This window comes from Panthera leo, chromosome E3 (genome assembly GCF_018350215.1).
Source record: "Panthera leo isolate Ple1 chromosome E3, P.leo_Ple1_pat1.1, whole genome shotgun sequence".
Classification (NCBI taxonomy): Eukaryota; Metazoa; Chordata; class Mammalia; order Carnivora; family Felidae; genus Panthera; species Panthera leo.
Window position 1 is genome coordinate 39,568,241 of NC_056694.1, and position 12,362 is coordinate 39,580,602.

Consider the following 12,362-nt stretch of genomic DNA (forward strand, 5'->3'; position numbering starts at 1 on the left):
GCGGGTAGATTTGAAGGGTGATGAAGCCAACGAAACGAATTAAGATTCACCAATAGGTCAAATGAGGATTGAAAAAGACTAAAAGCCAATTTGACATTACTCTTTACTTTAGCAATAGTTCCGTATGGGGGCTGAAAGCTGCCTCACGCAGCGGCGGCCTCTTTAGCAGCTTTTCTCTCTGCCAGCATCCGCTGCTTCTGCTTCGCCAGGCACTTTCTGGCCGAATAATGGGCACCCAGGTCATGATCTGAGGAAGAGATTGGGGGAGGGAAGTCACGGGCCAAATCTACCAAAGGCATAGACTGGAGTCTTCCCTAGAAGCAGAGAAAGAAAAGGCAGCACAGATACCTGGCAGCAAACAGACCCCTCTCCCAACCAGTCAGCATGCTTGGGCAGTAATGTTTGTAAAAAAACCCCGACTGGAGAAAATGGAGGGTTGAAGGATGAGGCCAGTGTGGGGGCTCACGTACAGCGGTCCTGGTAGGCCTTGGCCACCTGGGCAAACTGCTCAATCTCCTTGGCGCAGTTCTCCCTGTAGCTCTCGCCTTCCCTCTGCTGACACGCCTTCAGCCTTTCCTGGATAATATTGACGATTTCTTGATCAACTTTACTGAAAGAAGAACCAAGAAAGTGGTCCACAAAGAATCCTTACCTGTACCCAGAGGTCATAGGTCGGGGCTCTCCACCCACAAGATGTGGGCCAAGCCCAGGAGGCATTCTTGTCAACCGACCACCATCCCAGGGTCTCCCCAGGGAAAGGGCCCAGCCGGAGATGCTCACTGTGCAAGGCTCAGTATTCCCTGACTTAAGAAGGGACATACTAGTCTCTCCTCCATTGCATTTCTGCTTCAAACATGCACAAGACATCCTTTTCCTGGCACTCGGTGATATCTGGCACACGGCGGAACTCCCGGTGGTAGTAGTAATACCTGTTCTTCGCATGCTGCCGCTCAATAAACTCTGTAAAGAGAAAAAACCTATTTGTTTGGACAGGCCAGAGTCTGGGCTCTTAGCTTTGTTATTTCCCACAAACCAAAGAAGCAGATTTCCCAAACGTTCCCAGCTTTCACAAAGACTGCCATTTGGACTCTATAACAAGTGTGGCTGGTAGCCCTGGGCTACAAATAGTGACCTCCACCATTTATGGAGGGTTCCTGGGAGCCAGGCACATTGTCTCACTCGGTCCCCAAAACAATCCTATGGGGTGGGTCCTTTTCAGTACAGACAGTACCAAGGCCCAGAGAGATACAGGATTCAGAACCCACGCTCTGCAGGCCCACACCCTTCTCCAGATCCCCCTGTGGGCCAACCTCGCTGCACAAGGTCTCCACCCTGTAGACAGACGGCCCGTGCCAGTTTTGCCACCACTGACCTTCTGGCCTCAACTTCCCCACCGCTAAACTAACGAGTTGGAACTGGTGCGATCTCATCCCTCCAGACGTATAAAACACTTTCTAGGGGCGCCTGGGTGGCTCAGTCGGTTAAGTGTCCGACTTCAGCTCAGGTCACGATCTCACGATCCAGGAGTTCGAGCACCGCGTCGGGCTCTGGGCTGATGGCTCAGAGCATGGAGCCTGCTTCCGATTCTGTGTCTCCCTCTCTCTCTGCCCCTCCCCCGTTCATGCTCTCTCTCTGTCTCAAAAATAAATAAAAACGTTAAAAAAAAAAATTAAAACACTTTATAAAAAACCATTACAAAAAAGAGGAGTGGATCCATTGCCGTGCCTTTTCCAGATGTGGGGATCTGATTTGTTGACTTTATCCCAACAAGCCACCAGGGCATGGCGCTCACTCCAAATGTTTTGTTGTTGAACGAATGAATTGGTTAATTACTTTTTTAACGGAGGCTCCATGCCTAGCGTGGAGTCCAACACATGGCTTGAACTCATAACCCTGAGATCAAGACCTGAACTGAGATCAAGAGTGGGATGCTTAACCGACTGAGCCACCCTGGCACCCCTGAATTGGTTAATGGATGAATTGCTTAGCATTAGTGACTGAGGGCAGTGTGTGCTCGTGCTACGGAGCGAGCTGAACAAACTGGGCAACAAAGAGCTGTTTTAAACATCTACCTGGTTTGGACCACGGTTGGGGGTATCTGGACAGCTCTTAAGCTTGGGCACACACAGAGTACAAGTCACAGCATATCTAGGTCGAGGGGACCTCGGCCATCCCCTGACTATCCGGGTCATTTTGTAGGCGTGCACAGGGTTAGCAGAGAACCCTCCAACAGCCGTTTGCTGACTGCGTACTGTGCACAACTCAGGATGCAAAGCGTGCAGGGAGAATGGGGTTTAACAAGCCTCAGGCCAGGGTGCGATCCGCACACCCCCCCCTATATTTGGGCGAGCCTGGAGACCAGGGGTGCGTGGAGAGTTCCCCCAGGCGGCGAGGGCCGGAAAGCAATGAGGGGTCTCGGTGCAGAAGACAGGGGTGTTCCTAAGGTGCAGTGGAAACGGAGTGGGGGTCCAAGGAGGCGACGAGACCCCAGGTGTCCGGGTGGGGACGACGGGGACCGGTCACAGGGGCGAAGCCCTAGGTGTGGCGGAGTATTCCAGATTCGGCGGCGGGGGGCCCTGGGGAGCGGTGAGGCCCGGATGGGGTTCGTACCTCTCACTAGGGTCACAGGCCGGTCCACGAGGAGGTCGAAGGCCTTCGTCACATAGGTTATGGGGTTGGGCAGCGAGGTCTGCGGCGAGGGCGCCGGTGTGCGGCGCGGGGGCTCGGGGTACACGTCCTTATCCCAGCTATCCGGCATGGCGGCGGCGTGCGGTGGGGCTCTTCTCTCGGACGAGCGAGCCTGGCCTCTGACCGGTTACCACGGCCTAGTTCGCCCGCAGCAGAGGACACCCTAGGGCGGCTGCGCCGGCGCAAGGCGGCCGGCACTCGCGAGGCACCATGGGACTTATAGTTCTCCCGCGGCAGAGGCCGCTGTAGGACAGCTGCGCCTGCGCGGGACTGCCTGCGCTCGCGAGGCACCATGGGACTCGTAGTTCTGCAGGCCCGCCCAATGGTGGGCTCGGGAAACCCCTCCCAGCGCGGGGGCTGCGGCTTGTGTGCTGTGCGCTAGACGCAGGTCTCGGCGCTTGGAATACGCCAGTGGAGAAAACAGAGGCCCCTGCTTACGTTCTAAGACGAGACAAACACTGGAAGAAGCAGACTATTCATTCAGTTTCTTTGGTGTGCAGGTACGTGGCAAGTGCAGTAGGCAGCAAGACGAACAGAGCTGGGCCCTTCTGGAGAACTCAGACCGGTAGAACAACCAAAAAACACAACAAAGTCAACAAATAACAAACTACCAAATGCCCCACTCTTTCAGGAAGCCTTCCTGAATTGTCCCTTCCCTGCAGCCTTCTCTGGGCTCCACTGTGTCTTCCAGAGCCCCTCATGGATTGGCCAATGCCAGTAAGCTTAGGGGGCCTTTCTGGGGCAGAACAAGAGGCAGGGCTTGCCCTTAGGGCCCTCACCCACAGGGAGAAGTGGCTCCTATGCTGGACGCAGAGTGCTCTGGTCTGGGACTGATGTTTCTGTCCCGGCCCCGAGCACTGTTGTGCCCCCTGGGGTAGCTCCACTGACCAGGGCCCTGTTGATCACCTTCCGTGATCTCCATATCTGGCATGGCCCTCGGCCAGCACCACGGAGGGTGCTGGTCACTTCATGCCTGGAGGCCGGGGTCAGGGACATGGAGCCATCAACTCTACGGATGCACAGGATCTGGGGTCACAGAAATGTCAAATCGTGAAATCACGAACCCTTAGAAACACACACTGTCAGACCAAACGAATCTTAACATCGGCCTGTACCGTGGGGCTGAACAAGGGGATCCCACAGAGTCAGGCCCCATGCCACTGCTGTGGCTCACCAGAAGAATATGAGAAAGCAGAGAACTCGATTAAAGCAAAGCACGGGAGTGGCATCTTTCCACTGCTGTTTGGTAGCAGAGGGGCTTGGGGATCATGTAGCAGAAGCAGGAAAAGGCATATGAGAGGGAGGAACCCAAGTAGCTTGTGGCTCTGTGCCCGGCCCCCTGGTTCTTGGCCCGTGTGCCAGGAACCGATCCTACCACAGCCGCCTGTCTTGCTGTGCTCAAGGGCCTCAGCATGGGTGGCCTTCCCTTTGCCCTGAGTGTGCGGGTGTCCCTTTTTTTTTTTTTATGTTTTATTATTTATTCTTGAGAGAGAGAGAGAGAGAGCGCGCGTGAGCGGGGGAGGAGCAGAGAAGGAGACACAGAATCCCAAGCAGGCTCCAGGCCCTGAGCTGTCAGCACAGAGCCCAACACGGGGTTTGAACTCACAAGCTGTGAGATCGTGACCTGAGCCGAAGTCGGATGCTTAACCGACTGAGCCACCCAGGCGCTCCTGCGGGTGTCCCTTCTGTGCTTCCTCCGCTCAGGTAGTCTCTCTCCCCCTGGGCCACTCCTGGGGCTGAGGGTTGCCCCTTCCCAGTGATTGAATTCCTGTGGGGCTCAGCCCAAAGTGTTACAAGTTCTTTTGTCATTAACAACAGCAATGACAGAGAATTGTGACATTTTACTAGCACAAAATCTTAGCACCAGCAAGGCAAGATCCCCAGGTCCTCAGAGACATTTCAGGCCTGTAAAACTGACTCTCTCTATAGGTTCAAAACTTGATAAGCGTAGAACCTTTGTTCTTGGATGACAGCTATTCCCACCCCCGGCCCCCGGCACCCCAGGCAGTTTGGCCAGGCCCTGCTCGCAGCCCTCAGGACGAGACAAGAACTGCCAGCCAAGTGGACCAGGCCCTCCTGAGTGCAGCTGCCTGAGAGAAGCCCTCTCCCCAACCTGGGCTCCTTGACTCTTTACCGGGCCGACTTGTTCCTGGCCTGGGAGGGCAACACAAGGCAGAAAACGAAGTGGTGTGACCCAGTCCTGGGGCCCTTGAGGAAAGCAGTGACAGGCCTGGCTCCAGGTATCCCCACCCCAGCCTGCCCATCGGATGCCCCTTCTCGCTCCGCCCCAGGCCAGGCCTGCTCCTGGCACCAGAGCCCATGACCGCCACGGAACATGACCAAGCTCTTCTGCCAGGGGCTAAATCTGGGACCTGGCTGCCGGGCGTTCTGGCCCTGCCATTCGACCTCCAGCGCCTGTCGGGGAGGCCCCTTCCTTTCCTGACCTGCCGGGACGGGCTGCCATGGTCAGTGGGCTAGGGGGCTGGAGCCAGCCAGCTTCCTGGGAGGGGCAGGTGGGCTTCTGGAGTCTTTTCCCAGCAGGGATGGTCCTTGGGCCTGTAGGGGCGGAGGTGACTGAAGGGGACAACAGGGGGCCAGAGCTCAGGCTGTCAGGCCTGGAATGGGCAAGAAGATAGACAGATGGCTGTGCCTCCCTGTCCCTCTAGCCCTCGGCCACAGTGTGGGCCTGTCCCTCCTGGGCCCAGCAGGCTGAGCCCACTAAAGTGGGAAGCCTGCAGGTGAGGAGAACTTGGTGCTGGCTCTGTCCCTAAGACACTGTCCCTGAGCCGACCTGCCCTCCTTCCCTATAGATAGATGGAGGCACTGAAGACCACCAGGGCCCCGTCTGGGGTCTCTGGCTCACTTCTCTGGGCCCAGAGACACCCCAGCTCTGACTGTCCCTTCCTCCTCCCACCCCCAGTCCCACCGGAAGTTCTCTGCCCCTCGGCACGGACACCTGGGCTTCCTGCCCCACAAGAGGAGCAGCCGGCACCGGGGCAAGGTGAAGACTTGGCCTCGGGACGACCCCAGCCGGCCGGTGCACCTCACGGCTTTCCTGGGCTATAAGGCTGGCATGACTCACACTCTTCGAGAAGTGCACCGGCCGGGGCTCAGTGAGTGGCTGTGGGGGGACACGGGGGTGCGGGAGGGTGTGGAGCATCCCCAACTGCCAGAGGGTCTGGAAAGACTTCCGGAGGCCAGGAGCCTGAACTGGTCGCCAGGACGGGAGACGGTCCCAGAAAGGGCGAGGCCATGCCGCAGGAACCACAGTCAGGACACTGACTGTCACCAAGCCCTGACCGCTGGCCACCCCTCGAGGTGTATTCTGTCATCGCCCCTGGTTTACAGATGAGGAAATTAAGCAGTTATGAAACTTGCCCATCACCAGTCCATAAGTGGGAGAGCTACAGTTCAAAGGCAGGTGCCCCGATACACCTTTTGTTTTGAGATCACTGTAGAATCCCATGCACCTGTGACCCAATTTCCCAACGGAAACATCTTATAAACTAGGGTAATATGTCACAACCGGTTATCGACCTGGATACAACCTACCCATCGTGTTCAGGTTTCCTGTGCGTGTTTAGTTCCATGCGGCTCTGCCATGTGTAAATGTGTGTACCATGGAACATTCCGAGTCCTTCCTGCTGCCCCTTTATAGCATCAGCCACCACCCCTCCAACTTTCTGGCAGCTACTCATGTGTTCTGTTCATCACCTCACATATGTGTGTGTATATATATACATCCATATTTTTTTTTTGAGAGCGAGGGAGTGTGAGAGGGGAGGAGCAGAGAGAGAGAGGGAGAGAGAATCCCAAGCAGGCTCCACACTGACGGTGTGCTTTATCCCACGAACCGTGAGATCATGACCCGAGCTGAAATCAAGAGTCGGACGCTTCATCAACTGAGGCACGCAGGCTCCCCATCTCCTGATATATTTCTTTTACACTTGCTTTTACTTTGTTTTAGTGTCATTAATAACATCTATAAAATCACGGGTTTTGGACAAAATACAGGTATTTTTCTAGAGCTCATCAACGTATATTCATAACTGTTAAAATTTCAACGGCTTGGGGCGCCTGGGTGGCTCAGTTGGTTGAGCGTCCGACTTCGGCTCAGGTCATGATCTCACGGTCTGTGAGTTCGAGCCCCGCGTCGGGCTCTGTGCTGACAGCTCAGAGCCTGGAGCCTGTTTCAGATTCTGTGTCTCCCTCTCTCTCTGCCCCTCCCCTGTTCATGCTCTGTCTCTGTCTGTCTCAAAAATAAATAAACGTTAAAAAAAAAATTAAAAAATAAAATTTCAACGGCTCAAGTGCTCTCCACTAAAGGAGTCCCAGCCCTGCCCTTCGGGGGATGCTGCCCTGGCTGTCGGCTCTCCTCGCCCATTTCCAGAGGGTCTGATGGGGAAATTGAGGCAGGGAGCAAGTCAGGCGTTGTCTGAGATCTCAGAGTCAGAGCTACCAGAGACCACTTCAAGGGCCCTGCCCAGCACCTGCTCCTTGCCCCAGACGGAGCAGAGAGAAGGGGCAGGGAGGGTGCAGGCTGGGGGCCGGAGGTCAGTGGGAGCCCTAAGGCCATGGTGCTCCACCCTCCCTTGGGCAGGAGGGGCTGTGATTGGCTCTTCCACTCCATCCCTTTTCCCCGTGGGTCCCAGAGGCCCTCCTCCATGCCCCTGTCTCCGGGTCCCCTCCAGAAATTTCGAAGCGGGAGGAAGTGGAGGCAGTGACGATTGTGGAGACGCCGCCTCTGGTGGTGGTTGGCGTTGTGGGCTACGTGGCCACTCCTCGAGGCCTGCGGAGCTTCAAGACCATCTTTGCAGAACACCTCAGTGATGAGTGCCGTCGCCGCTTCTACAAGGACTGGTGAGCGTTGCCCTCGGGGGGACCACGTGTGGACTGGCACGAGGGGGGTGGGAAGTGGCAACATTGTATGGGAGGCAGGAAAGTGTTTGTGGGGGAGGTTGCCTTCAATTCAATAAAAGACAAGTACTAGGGGGCCGGAGTGGAAATTGGGATAGAGGAAGAGAGGAAGCGCATGTTCTAATCCCCAGGGTTAATTAAGGGACTAATTTGATGAAATGTTAGAGTCGGCTCAGAGCTTCCTAGCAGCCAGGGTGAAAAGGGAAATAGCTAGCTGACAAGCTCTTCTCATCAGAAAGGAAGGCATTTGGGGGCACTCAGTCCTGAAAGGGAAGGCCCACGTGCCCAAGGAACTTCACCGACACCCCCATCCTTACGGAGTTAGAGGCATAGCCCGGTCCTGGCCCTCTCTGGGAGGTAATAAGCTTGGGCTTCTGAGCCAGCACGGGCTGTACGACCACAGGCGAGCTGGCTCACCTCTTAGAGCCTCTTAGATTGATCCCCCCCCCCATCACAGACACCACCAGATGGAGACACCATCCGATGGAGTAATCCCTGTGTCATGAGGCTGCCGTGAGGATTAAATGAGCAGTGTGTCAAGTGCTCGGCACACAGAAAGTGCTCACCGAGTGCCAGCTGGCCTTGTTTCTGTTTTTTCTACTGTTATCAATTTGGCCCTCATCCAGGGACTTTGACTTTTGTGAGCTTTCGTTTCTTCCTCTGTAGAATGGGGACAGTACATCCACCCTCCAGAGTTTGGGGGAGGGTTGGGAACGACGCGGCGTGGCGCCTGGCCAGTACTGGCCGTTGGCCCTAGAAGCGGGGTCTGCGGCCGCAGCGGTGTAGGCAGGTGGCCGTGGCGCCGGCCAGCACGCGCCTCCCTCGAGCTCGGGCACACCTGACGCTCACACGCAGGCCTCAGGAGGCGGGAGCGCGTTGGAGGAGGAGCCGGAGGCCCGGAGAAGGAGGGGCAGTCTGTGCTTGACGACTGGGGACCCCGGGGGAGGGCCCCGCGGTGGTCTCCCCGGGAAGGGAAGGAGGGAGGAGAGGACATTCACTGCCCTGAGGGGCCTGTTTGGTGGGCTGTGGGCACGTGGGGGCTGGGCAGGCCTGGGCAGCTGCCCCGGCTGGCCCCTCTACGTGTCTCCTGCGTGTGGCTCAGGCACAAGAGCAAGAAGAAAGCCTTCACCAAGGCCTGCAAGAGATGGCGTGACGCCGAGGGCAAAAAGCAGCTGCAGAAAGACTTTGCCGCCATGAAGAAGTACTGCAAAGTCATTCGTGTCATTGTCCACACTCAGGTCAGCCCTCCCACCTCGTCCACACCCGGTGTGCCAGTCCACTCCCTGGGCCCACCCTCCCCCGCCCCAGCTTCCAGGAGCCCTGGCAAATGTCAGCCTAAAAATACCACGAGCCGGGGCACAGCCCCAAAGGGCTGGGGGACTGGCTGTGCTGGCCTCCCGCAGCCCCGGGGATGGGTGTCCGTGTGCTCTGAGGGCTCTGGGCCGTCCGCCACGCCTAGTGGTCAACCAAGGCCCTGACACGCCCCACAAGGCCTGGACCTCCTGCCAATGTCCAGTGTAGAGGGCCAGCCACCTCCCGTTGGGTCCTGGCACAAGGCGTGTGTGAGTCAACATTCGTACGTGGGGTCTGGCTTGAGTGGGCTGACAGGTTGCTAACACCTTCTGGCTTATTCTGGAACAGTCCTTGGCATCTTGTCCTCAGGGAAGGCTTGCGTAGGCCTAGAGCAGCACCCCTCTGCTCCCCTGCCTTGGTTACTGCCACACTTGCTGTTCCTGGTTACACGTGTCATTGGTCATGTCCGTCTCCCTTTACAGACTAGCTCCACGGGGGCAGGGCCGTGGCTGCCTGTTCAGTGCTGTGCCCCCAGCACCCCAGCCACCGAGAGCCCTGTATGCAGTAGGTGCTCCATAAGTACTTGTTGAGCACTGGGCTGTGACTTGCGTCCCTGCTTCCACCTGTGTGTCCCCGCAGCCCGTGCCTCACACAGCAGCAGCCAGAGGTGTCTAAAAACATGAACCAGATTGTGTCACATCCTGCACTTAGAATAAAGCCCAAGCCTCTCCCTTCAAGACTGGCCCGGGCAGGGCCCAGCTCACCTCTGACTTCATCGTGCACCACGTTCCTCCTTGCTCACCACGGTCTAGACATACTGCTCTCCTTTCTAGCCCACCAGCTCCCCAGGATCTTCCCTGCCACAGGGCCTTTGCACAGGTGGTTCCCTCTGCTCCCCAAACTTTCAGATCTTCGCTCAGTAGCTCCTTCTTGTTATTGAGGGGTGTCCCCTCAGAGGACACGTACTGCCTTACGTGCAGTAACTGTCCCTGCTGCCCCCAATATTCCATCAGAATATTCAGTCCTCCCCAGTGCCCAGCACAGAATATAGCATATCGAAAGACTGGAGCACTGGAACATCTGCTGAATGCATGTACGCATGAAAGCCTGCTGGGGGTCACCAGCCAGTCATGCCAGGTCTGCGGTTGGGGGGTGCAGCCCTCTGGGAACCGACTGGCCGGGCCATGTCCTGCAGATGAAGCTGCTGCCTTTCCGGCAGAAGAAGGCCCACATCATGGAGATCCAGCTGAATGGCGGCACGGTGGCTGAGAAGGTGGCCTGGGCCCAGGCCCGGCTAGAGAAGCAGGTGCCGGTGCACAGTGTGTTCAGCCAGAGCGAGGTCATCGATGTCATTGCCGTCACCAAGGGCCGGGGGGTCAAAGGTAGGGCTGGGTGGGGACGGTGGCTCCAGGAAGGCTGCCTGGAGGGGGTGGGGGCCAGACTGGCCTCTAAGCCCGCCCCCACCCCCTGCAGGGGTCACGAGCCGCTGGCATACCAAGAAGCTGCCACGGAAGACCCACAAGGGACTGCGCAAGGTGGCCTGCATCGGCGCCTGGCACCCTGCCCGTGTGGGCTGCTCCATCGCTCGGGCCGGGCAGAAGGGCTATCACCACCGCACGGAGCTCAACAAGAAGGTGTGTCCGCAGTCCCGGTGGTAGAGGGACACTCGTGACCGGACCCCAGCGGGTGGGGTGCCTGACCCGGACGCTGCCTGGCCCCCCAAAGGCTCTGAAATGCCCCTGCCGGTGCCTGGGTCTGAGCACCCGTGCTGATGGGCACAGACCTGCCACGGGCTCCAGAGGCCACGTGCTGCCTGCCACGTGCCCTGCTGTCCTTGCAGATCTACCGTATTGGCCGCGGGCTGCACACGGAGGACGGGAAGGTGGTCAGGAACAATGCGTCCACCAGCTACGATGTGACGGACAAGTCCATCACGCCACTGGTGAGGGGGTCTGGTGTGCACGTGTGGAGCAGGTGTGTGGGGTACCTCCCTGCCCCCAGAGCTCGGGCCCCAGCGAGCAGCCCCCCGGTGGAACAAACCCCTGCCGTCCCTGCATCCTCTGAGCCCCCTCGGCACCCAGCTCACACTCCGACCGCCGTCATGGGTGTGGAGCACGGCAGCTCCAGCCGTGGCCTGGGACTCGGGCCACCTGGGTTCAAGTCCCGGCTGCACTATGTAGCAGCTGCAAGGCCTGAACCAGTGATCCTGCTTCTCTGAGCCTCAGTGTCTCCCTCGCTAAGAGTGTTCAGTGAGATAAGGACTTAGAATGTGGCTCAGGTGCTGCCCTGGGGCCAGGGGCTGGCTCCAGCTCATGTGTGGGGAGCTCTCCCGGGGCTTGCAGCTACCCCTAACACTGCAGCCCCTTTCGGAGCCTGGATCCTGACCCACCTCCCCACAGGGCGGCTTCCCCCACTACGGGGAGGTCAACAACGACTTCGTCATGCTGAAGGGTTGCATCGCGGGCACCAAGAAGCGGGTCATCACGCTGAGGAAGGTCAGTGCCTCTATGGTGGGAGGGTCGAGGGACTGGCCTGCCCTGTCCTTCACCTTGCTCCCAAGAGGGTGGGAATAGGGAGAGCAAAAAGGGAGGGGTTCTGGCAGAAGCCGAGTGAGTGAGACCTTCCCGTATGGCCTGGGGGTGGCGGGAGGCAGTGGGTGAGGACCTTGCATCTTGCTCCTCTCCAGTCCCTCCTGGTGCACCACAGCCGCCAGGCCCTGGAGAACATCGAACTCAAGTTCATCGACACCACCTCCAAGTTTGGCCACGGCCGCTTCCAGACGGCCCAAGAGAAGAGGGTGTTCATGGTGAGCCCACCTACCCCTTGTTCTCTGGGGCTCAGACCCCACACCCCTCTTGCGCCACAGTTGGGGAGCTGGAGCAGATGAGGGTGGCTGGGGCGTCCCCTGCCCTCATCCAGAGGAGGGGCTTAAAGGAGTCCAGTCCCGGGCACTGACTCGTGTGTGGAAAGAAAGCGGAGCAGAGGCTGGCCAGGGGCAGTATTCCCGGCTAGACCTCCGTGGCGAGCGCTGCTGTCTCCTCCAACCCCTCAACCAGGGTCCCCAGAAGAAACATCTTGAGAAGGAAAAGTCCGAGACCTCGAGAGACCCGTAGGCGGCTTGGGATGGAGGGAGCCTGAAGGAAGCGCGGCGCGACCCCTGCCTGCCCCCTCTGTCTAATAAAGTGCGAAGGCGACTCTTCCCACGGTGTCTCAGAGTTGCGAGCGCGGAAAGGCGGGGGACCGCGGGTGGCCCGGGGGCTCCGCGGGCGGGCAGGACCCTTGCGGCGTGGCGCCGCTCCAAGCCGGCGCAGCTCAGCGGCGCCCCCTGGCGCTCGGGAGGGGCTGCCGAGCGCGGGCGTCGGGGACTCAGCTCCCTAGCCATCCCTAGGAGCAGTCGGGGGCGGGGCCTGTGAGGAAACTGCGGAGGGCAGGTCCTCGCCCCAGGGAGAGATTGGTCCGTGGGA

General features: G+C 58.4%; 2 protein-coding genes across 2 annotated transcripts; one reads left to right on the forward strand and one right to left on the reverse strand.

Moving 5' to 3' along the window:
* Window positions 1-85: 85 nt before the first annotated feature.
* On the reverse strand, window positions 86-2,907 carry NDUFB10 (NADH:ubiquinone oxidoreductase subunit B10). The gene is made up of 4 exons (XM_042921558.1): window positions 2,611-2,907; window positions 822-960; window positions 471-610; window positions 86-247 (listed from the first exon to the last, which is right to left on the reverse strand). Exons 1-4 carry the CDS (start codon window positions 2,756-2,758, stop codon window positions 144-146), a joined length of 531 nt encoding a protein of 176 aa, XP_042777492.1. The 5' UTR covers window positions 2,759-2,907; the 3' UTR covers window positions 86-143.
* A 2,105-nt stretch (window positions 2,908-5,012) lies between these two features.
* RPL3L (ribosomal protein L3 like) lies at window positions 5,013-12,098 on the forward strand. Its single transcript, XM_042921554.1, has 10 exons — window positions 5,013-5,153; window positions 5,609-5,801; window positions 7,380-7,548; window positions 8,708-8,843; window positions 10,094-10,280; window positions 10,372-10,532; window positions 10,739-10,840; window positions 11,298-11,393; window positions 11,585-11,704; window positions 11,955-12,098. The coding sequence occupies exons 1-10, from the start codon at window positions 5,151-5,153 to the stop codon at window positions 12,009-12,011; spliced, it is 1,224 nt and encodes a 407-aa protein (XP_042777488.1). The 5' UTR covers window positions 5,013-5,150; the 3' UTR covers window positions 12,012-12,098.
* Window positions 12,099-12,362: the final 264 nt, after the last annotated feature.

Bases quoted from the DNA above. Each gene is read 5' to 3' on its own strand.
- NDUFB10 (XM_042921558.1), bottom strand. From the start codon at position 2,758: ATGCCGGATAGCTGGGATAAGGACGTGTACCCCGAGCCCCCGCGCCGC. The intron at 611-821 runs GTATGTCCCTTC...TTCTTCTTTCAG, and splicing joins ATGCAATGGAGGAGAGACTA to TAAAGTTGATCAAGAAATCG. The intron at 248-470 runs GTACGTGAGCCC...TCTCTTCCTCAG, and splicing joins CAAGGCCTACCAGGACCGCT to ATCATGACCTGGGTGCCCAT.
- RPL3L (XM_042921554.1), top strand. The intron at 7,549-8,707 runs GTGAGCGTTGCC...CGTGTGGCTCAG, and splicing joins CGCCGCTTCTACAAGGACTG to GCACAAGAGCAAGAAGAAAG. The intron at 10,841-11,297 runs GTGAGGGGGTCT...ACCTCCCCACAG, and splicing joins ACAAGTCCATCACGCCACTG to GGCGGCTTCCCCCACTACGG.